The 20,425-nt window shown below is 44.1% G+C and overlaps 1 protein-coding gene across 1 annotated transcript in view; it reads left to right on the forward strand.

Annotated features, from left to right (window-relative positions):
* The window catches only part of SMYD2 (SET and MYND domain containing 2), an 81,335-nt gene extending 65,908 nt beyond the window's left edge, over positions 1 to 15,427 (forward strand). Inside the window, exons 10-12 of the mRNA XM_077485763.1 lie at positions 7,068 to 7,242; positions 8,391 to 8,499; positions 12,203 to 15,427. Coding sequence (XP_077341889.1) covers positions 7,068 to 7,242; positions 8,391 to 8,499; positions 12,203 to 12,280 — 362 coding nt within the window. The 3' untranslated portion in view covers positions 12,281 to 15,427. The remainder of the gene's footprint in view (positions 1 to 7,067; positions 7,243 to 8,390; positions 8,500 to 12,202) is intronic.
* Positions 15,428 to 20,425: the final 4,998 nt, after the last annotated feature.

The raw sequence follows: 20,425 nt of genomic DNA on the forward strand, positions 1-20,425 counted from the left end.
TGTGAACCCAGCCTAATAAGCGATCGTTTTTCTGATCGCTGTATTAGTGTCACAGGTGACGCTAGTTAGGCAGGTAGGTATTTAGGTTCGCCGCAGCTTTTTATAGCGCCAGGGACCCCCATATACTACCGCATAAAGCCCCCTGATTGCCCCCTAGTTAACCCTTTCACCAGTGATCACCATATAACTGTTACAGGTGACGCTGGTTGGTTAGTTATTTTTTTATAGTTTCAGGGCACCCGCCATTTATTACCTAGTCTCACTAGTGTACCCCTAAATTTAGGGGTGTCTACTTTCCAAAATGGGGTCATTTGGGGGGGTTTGTGCCATCTTGGCATTTTATGGCCTTCAAAACTGTAACGCCCTTAGAAAGCCTGAAGGCAGTGCTTGGTTTTCAGGGCCCTGTACGCGGCTAGGCTCCCAAAAAGTCCCACATATGTGGTATCCCCGTACTCAGGAGAAGCAGCAGAATTTATTTTGGGGTATCATTTCACATATGCCAATGGCATGCGTGAGCAATATATCATTTAGTGACAACTTTGTGAAAAAAAATAAATAAAAAGTTTGTAATTTTCCCGCAACTTGTGGCAAAATATAAAATATTCCATGGACTCAACATGCCTCTCAGCAAATAGCTTGGGGTGTCTACTTTCTAAAATGGGGTCATTTGTGGGGGTTTTGTGCCATCTTGGCATTTTATGGCCTTCAAAACTGTAATAGGTAGTGAGGAGTGAAGTCAAATATTTACGCCCTTAGAAAACCTGAAGGCGGTTCTTGGCTTTCGGGGCCCCGTACGCGGCTAGGCTCCCAAAAAATCCCACACATGTGGTATCCCCGTACTCAGGAGAAGCAGCAGAATTTATTTTGGGGTGTCATTTCACATATGCCCATGGCATGTGTGAGCAATATATCATTTAGTGACAACTTTGTGTAAAAAAAAAATAAAAAAAATTTTTTTTTGTCATTATTCAATCGCTTGAGGCAAAAAAATAAAATATTCAATGGGCTCAACATGCCACTTATCAATTTCCTTAGGGGGGTCTACTTTCCAAAATGGGGTCATTTGGGGGGTTTTGTACTGCCCTGCCATTTTAGCACCTCAAGAAATGAGATAGGCAGTCGTAAACTAAAAGCTGCGTAAATTCCAGAAAACGTACCTTAGTTTGTAGATGTGACAACTTTTGCGCAAACCAATAAATATACAGTTATTGACTTTTTTTTTACCAAAGACATGTGGCTGAATACATTTTGGCCTAAATGTATGACTAAAATTGAGTTTATTGGATTTTTCTAATAACAAAAAGTAGAAAATATCATTTTTTTTCAAAATTTGCGGTCTTTTTGCGTTTATATCGCAAAAAATAAAAATCGCAGAGGCAATCAAATACCATCAAAAGAAAGCTCTATTTGTGGGAAGAAAAGGACGCAAATTTTGTTTGGGTACAACATTGCATGACCGCGCAATTACCAGTTAAAGCAGCGCAGTGCCAAAGTGTAAAAAGACCTCTGGTCATTTACCAGCAAAATGGTCCGGTCTGAAAGTGGTTAATTATTACTTTAATGAAAAAATAAATAAATCAAGGCAGTAAAGTTAGCCCATTTTCTTTGTATAGTGTCGTGAGAATCGTGAGAGAATCATGATCTTTTTATTCGAAGCAAAAAAAATTGTGATTCTCATTTTATACAGAATTGTGCAGCTCTACTATGGGGGCACTTGTGCAGGCTCGCTCGGCTCCAACCCTGTCCACCTGCTTCCTCCTCATTGGCTGTGTGTTTGACAGCAGTGGGAGCCAACGGCTCCAGCTACTGTGTCTGAGCCAATGAGGATGGAGAGGGCTGTTCTTTGGCACAGCGGTGGATCAAGATCTGGCTCAAAGTATAAGGGGGCTGAGCTGCACACAGAAGGGTGTTTGTATATAAAAAATATTAAAAATAAAAAAAAAGGTAAAAAAGTAATTGGATCTAGGGCTGCAACTAACTATTTTCATAATTGATTAGTTGGGCGATTTATTGTTTTGATTAATCGGTTAATGACCTTAAAAATAAAATAAAAAAAGGGGGTCAAATTGACGTTCATTTTCAACCACAGTGACGGGAAAATTTGGAAATAACAGAAAACTTCTTGGTGAAAGGAATTTTCAGACAGTGTATGTGGTTTTTGTTTAGAAATGAAGTGAAATTTTCAAACAAAATTCTTTCATTCAGCGAACGTAGAAAGATTTTTCTTTTGAATATTCTCACCTGAAAATTCATCGGTGTGGCCAGCATAAGGCTCGGTACACACCTAATGCAGTTTTTACTTTTGATCTGTTTCTGAAGTGCTTTTTGCTGTGCGTTTATTTTTTATTTTTGCGCACGTGATTTTACTGCAATTTGCATTTTGACGTGACACAAATTGCTGCAAAAACGCATTGCATTCTTTTCTGCAGCTTCTCCATTGAAGTACATTGAACCAAAAAAGCACCGTTTTGCTTAAAAGTCCCTGACCCTTTCCAAATATGAAAAAAGCACAGATATGAACGTGTCCCATAGGAAACCATGTAAATGAACTGTAGTGCGTTTCTGCAAAAATCACCAATAAACCTATAGATGTGAACCAGGCCTAAGACGTTTATTAACATAATTGGGTTAAAAAGACTAAAATTAGCCCTTTATAGTACAAAAAAGCAGATAATCACTACTGGAAGGGGTTCGTTTTTTTTACTGGAGAACAGTGAAAGTAATATTTACAGTAGTGATTTTATTGTTGCACTATAAAGGGCTCCTTTTTTTTTTTTAACCCCATTATGTTACTTGCCGATTAATCGATTATGAAAATAGTAATCGATTATGAAATTAATCGATTAGTTGTCGATTAATCGATTAGTTGTTTCAGCCCTTATTGGAACCATTTTAACCTTGGTGAAACCAGAGCCTGATCAACTTTTCCAAAACTTCCTATGCTGCAGCAGTAAAGAAAATGGTTTAGACACTTACAGTAAAAGTGTGGGAATGCAAAATATGTGTTTAAAAAAAATAAAAAATGTGAGTAAATATGTGTTGCTATAAATCAGTGCAGTCGGTAAGATAGTGGGCCCCTAAATCATTGTTGTCGGTGGTACTTAAAGTAGGTCTAAAGGCAACATTGTATTCTTAATTTTGAGAGTTATAACTAGGGATGCACCAAATGGGTTTTTTGGTGCCGAAACCAAAACCGAAAATAAATCTTCCTTAATCCCGAAAACCGATACCGAAAATAAATCTTCCTTGATCCCGAAAACCGAAACCGATACCGAAACAGCACCGATACCGAAATTGACTATTTAAAAAAAATATTTTTATACAGGAGATGGTCAGAGACTGGGGACATGCTACAGGAGATGGTCAGAGACTGGGGACATGCTACAGGAGATGGTCAGAGACTGGGGACATGCTACAGGAGATGGTCAGAGACTGGGGACATGCTACAGGAGATGGTCAGAGACTGGGGACATGCTACAGGAGATGGTCAGAGACTGGAGACATGCTACAGGAGATGGTCAGAGACTGCAGGCACGCTACAGGAGATGGTCAGAGACTGCAGGCACGCTACAGGAGATGGTCAGAGACTGCAGGCATGGTACAGGAGCTCATCAGGGACTGCAGGCATGGTACAGGAGCTGATCAGGGACTGCAGGCATGGTACAGGAGCTGATCAGGGACTGCAGGCATGCTACAGGAGATGGCCAGAGACTGCAGGCATGCTACAGGAGATGGCCAGAGACTGCAGGCATGCTACAGGAGATGGCCAGAGACTGCAGGCATGCTACAGGAGATGGCCAGAGACTGCAGGCATGCTACAGGAGATGGCCAGAGACTGCAGGCATGCTACAGGAGATGGCCAGAGACTGCAGGCATGCTACAGGAGATGGCCAGAGACTGCAGGCATGCTACAGGAGATGGCCAGAGACTGCAGGCATGCTACAGGAGATGGCCAGAGACTGTAGGCATGCTACAGGAGATGGCCAGAGACTGCAGGCATGCTACAGGAGATGGCCAGAGACTGCAGGCACGCTACAGGAGATGGTCAGAGACTGCAGGCACGCTACAGGAGCTGATCAGGGACTGTAGGCACGGTACAGGAGCTGATCAGGGACTGCAGGCATGCTACAGGAGATGGCCAGAGACTGCAGGCATGCTACAGGAGATGGCCAGAGACTGCAGGCATGCTACAGGAGATGGCCAGAGACTGCAGGCATGCTACAGGAGATGGCCAGAGACTGCAGGCATGCTACAGGAGCTGATCAGGGACTGTAGGCACGGTACAGGAGCTGATCAGGGACTGCAGGCACGGTACAGGAGCTGATCAGGGACTGCAGGCACGGTACAGGAGCTGATCAGGGACTGCAGGCACGGTACAGGAGATGGCCAGAGACTGCAGGCATGCTACAGGAGATGGCCAGAGACTGCAGGCATGCTACAGGAGATGGCCAGAGACTGCAAGCATGCTACAGGAGATGGCCAGAGACTGCAGGCATGCTACAGGAGATGGCCAGAGACTGCAGGCATGCTACAGGAGATGGCCAGAGACTGCAGGCATGCTACAGGAGATGGCCAGAGACTGCAGGCATGCTACAGGAGATGGCCAGAGACTGCAGGCATGCTACAGGAGATGGCCAGAGACTGCAGGCATGCTACAGGAGATGGCCAGAGACTGCAGGCATGCTACAGGAGATGGCCAGAGACTGCAGGCATGCTACAGGAGATGGCCAGAGACTGCAGGCATGCTACAGGAGATGGCCAGAGACTGCAGGCATGCTACAGGAGATGGCCAGAGACTGCAGGCATGCTACAGGAGATGGCCAGAGACTGCAGGCACGCTACAGGAGATGGCCAGAGACTGCAGGCACGCTACAGGAGATGGCCAGAGACTGCAGGCACGCTACAGGAGATGGCCAGAGACTGCAGGCACGCTACAGGAGATGGCCAGAGACTGCAGGCACGCTACAGGAGATGGCCAGAGACTGCAGGCACGCTACAGGAGATGGCCAGAGACTGCAGGCACGCTACAGGAGATGGCCAGAGACTGCAGGCACGCTACAGGAGATGGCCAGAGACTGCAGGCACGCTACAGGAGATGGCCGGAGACTGCAGGCACGCTACAGGAGATGGCCGGAGACTGCAGGCACGCTACAGGAGATGGCCGGAGACTGCAGGCACGCTACAGGAGATGGCCGGAGACTGCAGGCACGCTACAGGAGATGGCCGGAGACTGCAGGCACGCTACAGGAGATGGCCAGAGACTGCAGGCACGCTACAGGAGCTGATCAGGGACTGCAGGCACGGTACAGGAGCTGGCCAGAGACTGCAGGCACGCTACAGGAGATGGCCAGAGACTGCAGGCACGCTACAGGAGATGGCCAGAGACTGCAGGCACGCTACAGGAGATGGCCAGAGACTGCAGGCACGCTACAGGAGATGGCCAGAGACTGCAGGCACGCTACAGGAGATGGCCAGAGACTGCAGGCACGCTACAGGAGATGGCCAGAGACTGCAGGCATGCTACAGGAGAAGGCATGCTACAGGAGATGGCCAGAGACTGCAGGCACGGTACAGGAGCTGGTCAGGGACTGCAGGCACGCTACAGGAGCTGGTCAGAGACTGCAGGCACGCTACAGGAGCTGGTCAGAGACTGCAGGCACGCTACAGGAGCTGGTCAGAGACTGCAGGCACGCTACAGGAGCTGGTCAGAGACTGCAGGCACGCTACAGGAGCTGGTCAGAGACTGCGGACATGCTACAGGAGATCAATGCAGCCTCACTGTGCCCAGCAGCCTACCAGTGCCTCACCAGTGCATATAAACATCCACACATCCACACACACACACATCCACACACATAACACATACATGCGCGCGCGCGCACACATAGAAACATACACACTTAACACACATATAAACACACACACACATATATACACAAACATGCACACATATAAACACACAACACGCAGGCATACAAACATATATATATATGTATATATATATATATATATGTATGACAGTCTTTTTTTTTTTAAATTGGCAGCTGCAGCTCTGTACATTAATCTCCATGCTGGGGTACTGCACTCTAGGGGGAGGCAGAGAGCACAGCACACACTGCTAGACGCCTCGCCTTTGCTTCCACTTTCACAGTAAACATCGTGCCCAGCTCCTGCACAGCCGATTTACACATCGGCTGAGGAGACATATGCAGCCACCGCTGTGGAGAGGGGGACTTTAGAGCGAGACCCCACCGGCTGACTGCAGCATAGGTGAGGAGGGAGGGGAGGAGGAGAGCAAAAGACAGAATGACACCCCCGTGATGGGCGGCACCGGGGCGGGGCCAAGCCCGACAAGCCCCGCCCCATTTTCGGCACCAGTATCGGCGGAAATTGTCTTTCGGCTTTTTGCCGAAAGGGCCATTTTCGGACAATATGTTTCGGTGCCTGAAATTTCGGTGCATCCCTAGTTATAACCCGTGTGTTTTTTTTTTTTTTTTTTTTAAACCATCTGTGTCCCATTGGGGAGAATTCCCTTAGTTTTGTCCCATAGCCAAAACAGGAAATGAGAGGAAATTCCTCCAAACTGAGGACTCCCTGGTTATCACTAGTGTCCCCCATTGGAAGATATGCCTCCTTTTCCTGTTCTGTTGCCAAACCAAAATGGAATTTTCTTTTACTTTTGTGCTTGGTGAAAAAAAGTTTTTGGCCTTTTTAGTTATACTTTGTTGCCGTGGGACCGGGGCAGTACCACCTGCGGATGAATCTTGACTGTCCCTCCCCGGCTTCTCTTCTGATGTCCTCCTTTCTGAACCATTTTCAGATCTGGTAAGTGCAGATCAGTCTGCTCAGGGGGTAATTTCAGCCAGAGTACTTCATTCCTTAAAAGTAGAATTACCCTGGACTTTTCAGGGACTCTGTGTACAGGGGGGCCCACCAGAGAATCCTGGGGGCCAGTCCAAGCCTGGTGTGACAGTGGTACTTAGAAAATACCGGCAGGGTTACTTCTCTGAGGGGTCTTTTTATTTTTTTTATTCTTTTTATTTATTTATTTTCCTTAACCATACCACGTCCTAGTGAACTGCTGGAGATGTGTGAGCTCAGCATGGAGAAGATGGGAACGTTATTTGCAGAGACTAACATTTATATGTTACACATGACGTATCAGTCCATGGGAATCTGCCTGTACATGCAGGACTGGGAAGGAGCTTTGAAGTATGGAGGGAAAATCATCCAGCCCTACCGGTAAGTCTCAACAGCCATGCCCATCCCGATAACATCTGAATTGGCATTAAAGAGCACCTGTAGTCTTTTATACGGTGGGGGGTGACAGTGGTTTACCATGTACTTTGGTCATTACAGCCATGGAGGGTTTTATGTATTCTGAAAGGGTTTTAAAGGTAACCTGTCATTAAAGCACTATAGAAAACTGCCACCGATGACCTTCTGAAAGTCTTAGTTGGTTGTGATGCCTGTTTTGTAACTTCAGTACCTCCAGAGGCATTAACAACCAGAACAACAAGCATGCAGCAAGTGAAGTCGCAGCTTTCATACACATGCTTGGTGTGGTTCCGTGACTTTGCAGAAACTGAAGCCATACGTTCAGCTGGGCACCTAGCATTTTCAGAATGATGGGTTACCAATGGCAGCATGTGTTTTATTTTGTAGTAGGGAAGGTGGCTTGTAGTAAACCCTTGCATATACCATATCCTAAACCCCAACAGGGATGAAAACCACTTCTACATAAGTTGTACCTGTTTATCTGTGATACTCTCCTTTACAACCTCTTTAAAGCACACATTTTGCATCCCATTTCTGATCATCAGCAGGCACGGTCAGGGATCTGATGTCACACACTGCACAGTGTAGAGAAGAGAGCAGAGTGTAATCTGAGACCTGAGTGGAGGGAATGGGCACCCCCCCCCCCCTACACCGACTCATAGGGAAACATGCAGAGCTGAGGCTGCCGGTCACCTGCTGTGTGCTGGTGTCCTTCTCTCTGGATTGCTTGGTGTCGGAATAGACTGCCAGAGGCGACTTATGCAGATAGCAGGGGAATGACAGAGCAGGCAGTAATCACACTCTGTGCTTTGGATTGAGGTAAGTACACACTATAAAAGGATATGCCACGTTCATTTTTCTTTTCAGATGTTTATAACCATCTTTAAGTGAGAAGTCTGAAAATAAGATTGGACATTCAGGAGAGTCTGTTTCAAAACTTGCTTATATATTGGCACCTTAATACAATTAAATTGTGATATCCAAAGTGCTGATATTTATAGCGACCAATCGGAAATCATTTCTACTAACCAGTAGTGAGCAGTCTCCCTACATGCTTCCATAGATGTACATATATTGTATCTTTCTATCATTTGTTCTGTTTTTTTTTCCAGCAAGCACTATCCACCCTACTCTCCAAATGTGGCCTCCATGTGGCTGAAGCTGGGGAGACTTTACATGGGCCTGGAGAAGAAGACTGCTGGGATTAAGGCCCTGAAAAAGGTATGTGAGGCACTGTGGAAAGTCTACATTTGTGTTTTAATTTTCCTATTTTTACTCATTGACAAGATAGAAACTGATATGCAATAATTTGTTGTCTTCCAGCCGATTACTGACCTGCCGCAGTACATATACTGTGACAGAGTACCTGTGCTTTGTTGCCGGTTTCTGGGTGTAAGATGTCCGTGCAACCCTCCCCCGCCTTCCTGATCCTTTGTGATAAGCAGCCATTTTCCATGAAAACTATTCACTCAGCGTTTTACTATTGTGATTAGCTGTGTTTTGGCCACAGCTAATCACATGGTACAGATGGGTCTGGTCTGTACCATGTGCTCACTGTGAGCAATCAGAGCTCATCCTAGTAGTACACAATGAAAGGCATAAAGCAAAGCCTTTCATTGTGTAGAATTGTCATCTGATTTGATTGGCTACAGTGATCACATGGTACCAGTAGCAGACTGGTACAGTGATCTGTCATTGGCTGGATACAGCGGGTGACAGCTCACGCCGGGGGAAGACCCAATCCTAGGATAGTAGGGCTTCGGCCCAGGCCGTCGTATCACAATAGGCCAAGTGGGAAGGGGTTAAAGAAGAACTTCATAAAGAGAAAAATGTTTTCCCATGCAGTGGGGCTGTGCCCGCACTGCATGGGTTAACTGCTTGTTTTGTCCAGGGGTGCACAGGGGTTTTTTAAGCGATTTTGCATGGAGTTCTTAAGCGTTTTTTCAGGGCAAACAAGTTTAAACCATTTGCGCTGACTGCCTCCTGGCTCTTTTAAGAGTTCTAAAAGCCAGGGGGTCGGCATTCAAGTGATGCGACTGCTCTGATTAGTGGTTACATGATTGGAAAACTCCCAAGTATGCATTGGGAGCTTATTGATCCCTGCCAACTACCATGCTGGGCCATCTATGCGACTCTGTATAACCACCTACTGCACTGAGCGTGCGCTCCCAGCACAGTAGCCAGTGGGGATCAAAAAGCTCCGATGCATACTTGCGATTGTGCTCTTTTCGATTATGTATGTGTAGCTAAATACAGTGGGGATCGAAAGTTTGGGCACCCCAGGTAAAAATGTGTATTAATGTGCATAACGAAGCCAAGGAAAGATGGAAAAATCTCCAAATGGCATAAAATTACAAATTAGACATTCTTATAATATGTCAAAAAAAGTTATATTTTATTTCCATCATTTACACTTTGAAAATTACAGAAAACAAAAAAATGGCGTCTGCAAAAGTTTGGGCACCCTGCAGAATCATCGTCTGGGAAGACCAGGTGATGTCAATCTCAAAGGTTTAAAATGGCCAGACTCATCTGACCTTGCCCCAACAATCAGCACCATGGGTTCTTCTAAGCAGTTGTCTAGAAAACTGAAACTGAAAATAGTTGCCGCTCACAAAGCTGCAGAAGGCTATAAGAAGATAGCAAAGCGTTTTCAGATGTCAATATCCTCTGTTCAGAATGTAATTAAGAAATGGCAGTCATCAGGAACAGTGGAAGTTAAAGCAAGACCAAGAAAAAAATATCAGACAGAACAGCTCGCAGGATTGTGAGAAAAGCAATTCAAAACCCACGTTTGACTGCACGATCCCTCCAGAAAGATCTGGCAGACACTGGAGTTGTGGTACACTATTCCACTATAAAGAGATACTTGTACAAATAGGGTCTTCATGGAAGAGTCATCAGAAGAAAACCTCTTCTACGTCCTCACCACAAAAATCTGCGTTTTAACTTTGCAAATGAACATATAGACAAGCCTGAGGCATTTTGGAAACAAGTTCTGTGGACCGATGAGGTTAAAATAGAACTTTTTGGCTGGAATGAGCAAAGGTACGTTTGGAGAAGAAAGGGCACAGAATTTAATGAAAATAACCTCTGTCCAACTGTTAAGCATGGGGGTGGATCAATCATGCTTTGGGGTTGTATTGCAGCCAGTGGCACAGGGAACATTTCACGAGTAGAAGGAAAAATGGATTCAATAAAAGTTTAGCAAATTTTGGATGGTAACTTGATGCCATCTGTGAAAAAGCTGAAGTTGAAGAGAGGATGGCTTCTACAAATGGATATTGATCCTAAACACACCTCAAAATCCAGGGGCGATTACATCAAGAGGCGTAAACTGAAGGTTTTGCCATGGCCTTCACAGTCTCCTGACCTCAACATTATTGAAAATCTATGGATAGACCTTAAAAGAGCCTTGCGTGACAGACAGCCCAGAAATCTCAAAGAACTGGAACACTTTTGTAAGGAAGAATGGGCAAAGATACCTCAAACAAGAATTGAAAAACTCTTGGCTGGCTACACAAAGCGTTTACAAGCTGTGATACTTGCCAAAAGGCAGTACAAGATATTAACTCTGCAGAGTGCCCAAACTTTTGCAGTAATTTTGTGTAATTTTGAAAGTGTAAATGATGGAAATAAAATCTAACTTTTTTTTACATATTATATGAATGTCTAATCTGTAATTTGATGCCATTTGGAGATTTTTCCATCTTTCCTTGGCTTCGTTATGCACATTAATACACGTTTTTACCTGGGGTGCCCAAACTTTTAAACCCCACTGTATATACATGCGTCAAGTGGTTAATGTTTGTAGTTGTTCCTCATAACTGAGATTCTTCAGCCCTCTTAATAGCTTTGTTGTACTTCTCTGGACCCTCCAGTTCCAGCACATCCTTCCTGAGGACTGGAGACCAGAACTGGATGGCATACGCCTTCTTAGATTGTAAGCTCTATGGGCAGGGCCCCCTCATTCCTACTCAAGAAAAAACAGTAAATGTGTATATGGATGTTTTCACATGTTACATTTATTTTGTGTTAGCGCAGTAATTTATTTTTTGTTTTCTTGCGTTCCTACTGTCTCCCCTTATGTTGTAAAGTGATGCCTAAATTTTTGGCACTATATAAATCCTGTATAACGGGGGTCTCCAAACTAAGGGGTAGTTTACTGTCCTTCAGGCTTTAGGATGGCCAGACTGCGGCCAATGCGAGTAAAAATTGTCCTGGCATCAGTGTGAGTAAACTTTGCCCCATCATTGATTTTAGCAGGAGGAATAGTGCCCCATGGTTCCTTTTAGTCGGAAATAGAGTGCTCCATGATGGTGTCAGTGGGAGGAAGGGTGCCCCATTGATGGTGTCAGTGGCAGGAAGGGTGCCCCATTTGAGGGTGTCAAATGGGGCACTCTTCCTGCCACAACACCATCAATGGGGCACCTTTCCTGCCACAACACCATCAATGGGGCACCTTTCCTGCCACAACACCATCAATGGGGCACCTTTCCTGCCACAACACCATCAATGGGGCACCTTTCCTGCCACAACACCATCAATGGGGCACCTTTCCTGCCACAACACCATCAATGGGGCACCTTTCCTGCCACGACACCATCAATGGGGCATTTTTCCTGCCACTGACATCATCAAATGGGGCACCCTTCCTCCCACTGATGATGTCAGTGGCAGGAAAGATGCCCCATTTGATGTCAGTGGCAGGAAGGGTGCCTCATCATTGATGTCAGTGGGGGGGAATAGTGTCCCAAGGGCTGGATAGAGGCAAGCAAAGGGCCGCAGTTTGGAGACCACTGCTGTATAATAATAATACTCAAGATGCAGCAAAACCAGAGTTTTGTAAATTGGTAGAATTTGTTTTATTTCTTAAGCATAAGAGTTTTTTTTAACATTTTTGGATTTTTCTGTTCTTTTCCAGGCCATCGCTATAATGGAGGTGGCTTATGGACCCGATCACCATTATATAGAAGAAGTCAAGAAAGAGATGGAGCAATAACACCAAAGGTGTACTGTACACGCTTCTATTTAAATGTATGTCAGAAATGCCAGTGTATGTCAGTGTGGCATTGTTGGACATGGAAAGATGCTTCGCCCAATGGGGTACAATAGATTCTCCTCTGCACTGGCTGATAAGACATCCATAACTTGTAGCACTCAGAACGCCTCTAAGTTCTTGTGTATGTACTAAAATTCCACTAGGGGGCAACAGAACACCGTTGTGCTTCACACCATAAAGTGAACCTGTACTTAAATGTTAACATTTGAATTCTGTGAGTTGAGTTGCTAAAGAGTAACAGAAGAAAAGAAATGCCTTTTTGTGGTGAAAAGACTATCCATATATCTGAATGCCAAGGCACTTTGTCACATAATCTAAGCTGCAGAGGAAGAACAGAACACGGATTAGTTTAATGTTCTCCTTCAGCATAAATCCTGTGACAAAATCCCAAGGCTTTTGCATATGTGAGCAACACTGGAGTGAACCTTTTAAAGCCCTTTCTCCAGGTAAGGTAAGTATTCCACCACATCTGTTACACTTTATTTACCCATCCCAGCAGGATTATTTGTTTACATTTGAATATAGATCAATTTTTTTATGTGAATTGTTGGCCTGTAGGTACAGGCTGTAGTATGGCCCCCCTATAGCCAATACACCAACTGCTTTGTATAAAGAAGCTATTCTGTACTAGTCACGCTTTTTTTTAAAATATATTTCATATAGTATTACATTTGTTGTGTACATACTTGTGAGCAGTGGTGGTTGTGGTCTCTTTAGGGGACAGGGCACCTCAAGGGACATTTCTTTAACTTCAGAGCCCAGAAGCTTAAAGCAGGACTGAAGTCAGCAGAACAACCCCCCCGAAGTCCCTGGCTTCCTTTAGGTGCTGGTCTTTAGCCATCTTGATTGGCCGGTGTAGGGTGAGGACACTCGGGCACATGTACAGGAGTGCAGTCATCCCAGCACACAAGGATTGGGCTGAGCAGAAGGGACGTTGTAGGGGTCTTGAAGCTTCAGCCCCTCCAAAAGGCACATTTCATCTGCATGATGACCTAACAATTCACCCTTCTGTCCTCCATCTCTATGCTCTGTTACTAGAACAATACAGAAGATTGTTGCTTTGTATTGCCCCTGGGTCTGCCATGTGGTAATTGGAATCAGAAAGGTTTGGACTCTTAGGGAAGGATGTGGGTGACCTCCCAGAATCAGCCTGAAGGGTGAATGCCGTTTCCTCTGGAGGGGTTGACACTTTTGTATCTGCACTCAGAGAGCCATTGAGTGCTGCGTGGAAACTTGGACATAAAACATGTGGCACTGGAAGCTCTCGGTGTTAAAGCTGTAGTAAACCAATAACAAAAAAATGAATGGCTGAGCCGTGGGGACATCACATCTGTGGCACAGAGCTCTGAATGGACAGCACCGGCCATTCGGAGTGCAGTGCGCATGTGGCGTCCTCGCTGGCTGCTACTAAAGTAAATATTTACTGTACCTACAGGTAAGCCCTATTATAGAATGTATATATGATATATATATATATATATATATATATATATATATATACACACACACACACACACACACACACAAATATATATATATATATATATAATTTGATTTATTACTGCTTTAGGCCCCTTTCACATGGGCTGTCCGATCAGGTCCTCCTGTCAGTGTTTCAGGCAGACCTGATTGGACCTCCAGTCTCTTCTATGGACCGGATGCTGTCCACCACCATGAGGCCAATGGTGAGTCCTATTCCCCATCCCCCTGGCGCATCGGATCAAATGGATACAGACATGCAGTCAATTTCCATCCGATTGCCCCATAGAGGAGAGCGGGACTGTATCAGTGTCCGCTCTGCATAGCGGAGCAGACACTGACCTGTCATCTGCCTGCTCAGAGGAGAGATCCCCCACTGAGCATGCAGAGGCGCCTATGTGAAAGGGGGGCCTTTAGGTGTTTTTTTTCTCTGAATATAAAGAAATGTCCCTTGAAGTTCTCTCTGGTCTTGAGAGGGGGGGGGGGGGGGGAAGCATAATTACCATTGCTCACACACTATTGCTTGCCATCAGCGCACTTCTAGATTAGGGTGAACGCTAACTACAGCAGCCCTCACAAGGATGACCAGCTACTACTATTTATACAGCTTAATTTTTGCACAAGTATGACTTTTTCCTATATGTGAATATTTGCTGATCACAAATACTTTTTTTTTTTGTTGTTTCATGTATTGTGGCCCTTGGAATTCAGGGGACTACTTCTTGTGGGATCGGTCTCAAAATTGAGATTTTATTAATTGAATGTGTTCTGTTCTCCAGGGCCCATAGCACATTGTCCCATCTCCTGCTGTGATGTCACAGGGTGCCCCCTCTTTTCCCACAGCTGTTCGAACATACAGCGAGCAAGGAGATGGAGGCTTTGACATTTGGTGCTTTTTTTCTTTTCCATCTTCAAGCACTTGCCTGGAACACAGTGACTCGCATTCTTTGCGGGCTGCTTGACTCAAGCAATTTCTTGGAGATAGAAAAACTGCACTTTTCTCTGTCTCCAAGCCTTAGACAGCACATAGCCAGACAGGACAAAGTAGTACTACATGCGTTCTGTTCCCAGGGGATAATGTTTAAAAAATGATCATGAATTTTGTAAATGCAACTTATGATTTACCATCACTTGTAAACATGAAATATAAGTGCTTTCAGTGCGGACTTATGGCCTTGTCCCTGGGATGGTTTAGTTGGAGGGAAGTGATCCGTTCCCATGTATCGGTCTCCTGCTGTCAGACTACAGATGGGAGAAGGTCTTCCTATTCAGCCTTGTAGCGCCCCTTAGTGGTGGCCAAATGACACTATCCCATTACATGAGCAGGCTGTACACAGGTGTGTAAAAGGCTGCTGCTCATATAATAGAAGTGTATGTAGGGCTATATTTTACACATGCAATGTTACTGAAGTACTAAGATCTCCTGTAAAAAAAAAAAAAAAACAAGTTCTAATTTAAATATTTTTTGAGTGACAAATATTTTTTTTTATGTAAATTGCTGTGGGTTCGTGAACAGTTGTCAAAGCCTGAAAACCATTGTTTGCCTGCAAATTTTATTACAAAATTGCTGTTTAAACACTGCATTGTAATAAAAGATAAACCAATGTATTCAATGAGGGTTTTTTGTTTTTTTTCCTTTTTTGTTCACCGTGCTTGGCGTAGCAGCAAAGCTGTATTCTTAGGTAAACCAACAACATGCATTTCATGATGTATACAGTGCATCTGACGAGTGTGGTTATCGTGGGCTTGCACTAGTCTGTTCCTACTAGCTTTTCCAATGAACTGGTCAGGACACATACACTGCCCAGACACTATAGTATGTACACCTTGCTAGTAGCGGGTTGGACCCCCTTTTGCCCTCAGAACTGCCTTAATTATTTGTGTCATAAATTTAACAAGGTGTTGAAACATTTTCTCAGAGATTTTGGTCCATAGTGACATAACATCACGCAGATTTGTCAGCTGCGCATCCATGATGTAAATCTCTCTACTTCCACCACATCCCAAAGGTCCTCTATTGGACTGAGATCTGGTGACTGTGGAGGCCATTGGAGTCCAGTGACCTCATTGTCATGTTCAAGAAACCAGTGGTGAGATGATTTGAGATTTCTGACATGGTGCATTATCCTGCTGGAAGGAGCCATCAGAAGATGGGTACACTGTAGGCATTAAGGGATGAACATGGTCAGCAACAATACTCAGGAAGGCCGCGGCATATAAACGATGCTCAATTGGTACTAAGGGGGCCAACGTGTGCCAAGAAAATATCCCCACCATTACACCACCAGCCTGAACTGCTGATACAATGCAGGATAGATCCATGCTTTCATGTTGTTTATGCCAAATTCTAACCTGACCATCTGAATGTCACGGCTGAAATTGAGACTCGTCAGATGCGACTCCTGCCGCAATTGCAGTATGACAGTGGCCAGGCAATCTTATCCTTGCACCCGCTGTCATAATTTAAAAACGGTGTGGCCGTGCAGGGCTATGGCCACATCATTGATTTATTTTCCTGTGAATGAACAAAAAACTACTTTCATCCACCGTGTCTGATGGGTTGTAGTTCTGAATGAACTGTGAGGGCTCTGATGAGGGCTCTTCGTTCATTCACAAGCCCCTGCAGCTTTCAAACTGGACAGCCTGTATGCAAGTATAGGTTAAAGCAGTAGGGCTTGGCTGCAGAAGCCTGACATTACACCCCTGATCAATGCAGTGATTAGGCGTGCAATACTTTTTCTTAAAAGGTCAAGGTATACTTCAAGATTTCCTATGTCCTTCTATGCACGAGAAAAAAAGAACAAGATTCAATTCAGATAAGTCCAATCATAACGCACTCTTTTGACACATAATTTATACAAATTATAAAAAAAAAAAAAGCTTGTATAGAGAAATTCAATATTTATTAAAAACAGGCAACAATCTTCACATTTACACTGAAGTAAATTTAATAGAAATCTGAAAATAATTCCAACACTCCAAGGATACAAAAGGTTTTTAAAGGATAACTGAACCTTTACTAATCTTGGCCCCAACTGGCCCCTTACCTTCACAGGCTTATGGCCGATGTTTCTTTTTTTTTTTTCTTCAGCAGGCTACACATGTGCAGCTTTTCAATCGCAGCATATGGGTGGGAGCCCATCTTCCTGCTGGTTTATTATACCTGATGGAGGAAAAGCAAGCCCAGCTCCTTTTTTGGAATCATATGATCATCCAATCTGACTAGGGGGTGAGTGGAATTGAGTGTGAAATTTCAACATAAATCAGAAGATTTGCACTAAATGCACTGGAATTTGACATTAAAGCGGTTCTTCACCCTAAAGGGGAAGTTCCGCTAATCTTATCCCTCCCCCCCTCCGGTGCCACAATCGGCACCTTTCAGGGGGGAGGGGGGTGCAGTTACCTGGATAATCCAGGTAACTGCACCCACTTCCGGCCAGACCGCCGCAGACCCCCGCAGACGCTCCGCCCCCCCCCCGTTGTGTTCTGGGAAACACACAGTTCCCAGAGACACAGCGGGGGACCATAAGAGACGCGCAGCGCGACTCGCGCATGCGCAGTAGGGAACCGGGCAGTGAAGCCGTCATGCTTAACTTCCCGATTCCCTGACAGAGGATGGCGGCGGTGGCAGCAGCGAGACGAGCGATCGCTCGTCATCTGCCGCCGACATCGCTGGAACCTGGGACAGGTAAGTGTGATTTTATTAAAAGTCAGCAGCTGCAATATTAGTAGCTGCTGGCTTTTAATATTTTTTTTTTAGGTGCAGCTCCTCTTTAAAGCAGAAGTAACCCATCAATTTTAATGGTTTTCCAAAATTGTTACATTCAAGATAGGCCATCAAGATAGGCAATGAATGATAACGGTCACTGGTGCCTGTGCTCTCACCTGAACTGCTGAGCCATCAAAGGGCAGGTGTCATAAGTGGACACATGTGCAGCACAGGGAAGTAGCACTTCAAACAGAGTGGAAGGTGGCAGCTTCCTTGGCTGTAAAGGATAAGGAAGGTTTGTTTTCTCTTTAGGGTTCGGTGTAGTTTAACTGCTTTTGGACAAGCTGCAGCAGTTTTACTGCGGCAGGCTGGCTCCCCTGCGCGAAATCACGTTACTGTACGCGATCTTGCGAGGTCCGGATAGCAGGCGCCCGCTGCACAGGGGGCACAGACTGTCTCGATCACCGCCGGCCACGAGCAATCGTGACCAGGAGACACAACAGGGACAAGTGTGTGTAAACGCAGACTTCCCTGTTCTGTTCTGACAGGAGTGACAGTGTATTCCTTCCTGTGCATGTGCAACTCTGTTCATAAAAATATATGTACATTTAATTAATATAACAGTGCTATCAAGAATTATTTTAATATGTCTAGTGTGTGCATATAAGTGCTAGTACTACGGTGCCCATAAATATACTTTTCTTATACTATTGGTACCAAATTCATAGAAATTCCTGAGAAATTCATAAAAAACATCCAAAAGAAAAATAAATTAAAAAAATCAAAACAATTCAAAAATGTGCAAATTAATTAATCTCAGCAAACATGCAAAAATCGTGCAGAATATTTAGTCCCAAAGAACGTCTTTAAACATAAGAACTTTCCCATAGCTGCTGGCTATGGGAAAGGTGCACGTACGTGGCCACGCCCTACGCGTTTCGTCAGTGACGTCTTCTGGGCAATCACATTACCACAATACTGAGTGGCGCACCGGGGAAGAGTGTTTCTCTCTACATTGATGATTGGCACTTTTTTGCACTAGTCACCTTATTTTGCTACCACCACTTGAAATATTACAGCATGCAACTTTCCAGCGATTTCTGAATGCGATTTTGGAAAAGTTCTTATGTTTAAAGACGTTCTTTGGGACTAAATATTCTGCACGAATTTTGCATGTTTGCTGAGATTAATTAATTTGCACATTTTTGAATTGTTTTGATTTTTTAATTTATTTTTCTTTTGGATGTTTTTTATGAATTTCTCAGGAATTTCTATGAATTTGGTACCAATAGTATAAGCAAAGTATATGTATGGGCACCGTAGTACTAGCACTAGACATATTAAAATAATTATTGATAGCACTGTTATATTAATTAAATGTACATATATTTTTATGCACAGAGTTGCACATGCATTGGGTTTTAGCGCCATAGCCCATTTTTCAATTCTCTATCTTTTACCTCCCCCCCCCCCATTCAAGGGGTGGAGGATCTAGGCATAGGCAGCTTTAACCCCTTACTAATATCCCCATTCACAGGTTTTCTTTTAATTCATTTCTTTTAATTCTTCTAATTCATTTATTCTAGTCACAGATTAAGGGAGTAGTCCGTAGCGCGACTTTATCTATTTACTTTTACTGTTCCTTCCTGTAGTTAGTCCCTCCCCCTTCAGTTAGAATCACCTCCCTGGGAACACGATTAACCCCTTCACCGCCCACTAGTGTTAACTGCCAGTGACATTTTTACAGTAATTAATGCATTTTTAATCGCACTGATCACTATTCATGCCAATGGTTCCAAAAATGTGTCAAAATTGTCTGATGTGTATGCCATAATGTCGCAGTCACGATAAAAATCGCTTGCCATTACTAGTTAAAAAAAAAAAAAAAGAATGCTATAAATCTATCCCGTTTTGTAGACGCTATAACTTTTGCGCAAAGCAATCAATATACGCTTATTACGTTTTTTTGTTTTTTCCTCTTAACAAAAATATGTAGAATACATATCGGCCTAAACCTGAGGAACATTTTTTTTTATTGTATATTTTTGGGAGATATTTATTATAGCAAAAAGTAAAAAAAAAAAAAAGCTTTTTTTTTTTTCCACCAAAATTGTTGCTCTTTTTTGTTTATAGCGCAAAAAATAAAAACCGCAGAGGTGATCAAATACCACCAAAAGAAAGCTCTGTGGGGAAATTTTGTTTGGGTACAGCGTCGCACGAGTCTGCAGTTGTCGGTAAAGCAGTGCCGAAACTCAAAAAAAGCTGTGGTCAGGAAGGGGGTAAATTCTTCTGGGGCTGAAGCAGTTAAATGGCTCCTGGAGGGTTACAGAAGACACACACACACCCTCCCCTCCCTAACTTTATTTTTCTGAAAGGAAAAAAAATGAAAAAAGTTTGGAAAAGTGTAAGCGTATACAAATAATAATCAAATACAACCAACAGTAAGGGCCTATACCAGTGATGGCACACTTTGGCACCTCAGATGTTTTGAAACCACATTGTCCATGATGCTCAACTACACGGCAGAGTGCTTGACCATCATTGTAAATATAATTTTAAAACATCTGGGGTGCCAAGGTTCCCCATCACTGGTCTATACAAACACACTATTGCACTGTAGTGGCATTCAGTGAAAATGAAACAGTTGTGATTGTTGCTTTGTTATGGCACATTAACCACTTTCAGACCGGACCAATTTGCTGGTCAAAGACTAGACCACTTTTTGCGATTCGGCACTGCGTCGCTTTAACTGACAATTGCGCGGTCATGCGACGTGGCTCCCAAACAAAATTGACGTCCTTTTTTTCCCACAAATAGAGCTTTCTTTTGGTGGTATTTGATCACCCCTGCGGTTTTTATTTTTTGTGCTATAAACAAAAATAGAGCCACAATTTTGA

The sequence above is a fragment of the Lithobates pipiens genome, unplaced genomic scaffold, assembly GCF_037356315.1.
Source record: "Lithobates pipiens isolate NorthernLeopardFrog02 unplaced genomic scaffold, aLitPip1_a1.2 Scaffold_18, whole genome shotgun sequence".
Lineage (NCBI taxonomy): Eukaryota > Metazoa > Chordata > Amphibia > Anura > Ranidae > Lithobates > Lithobates pipiens.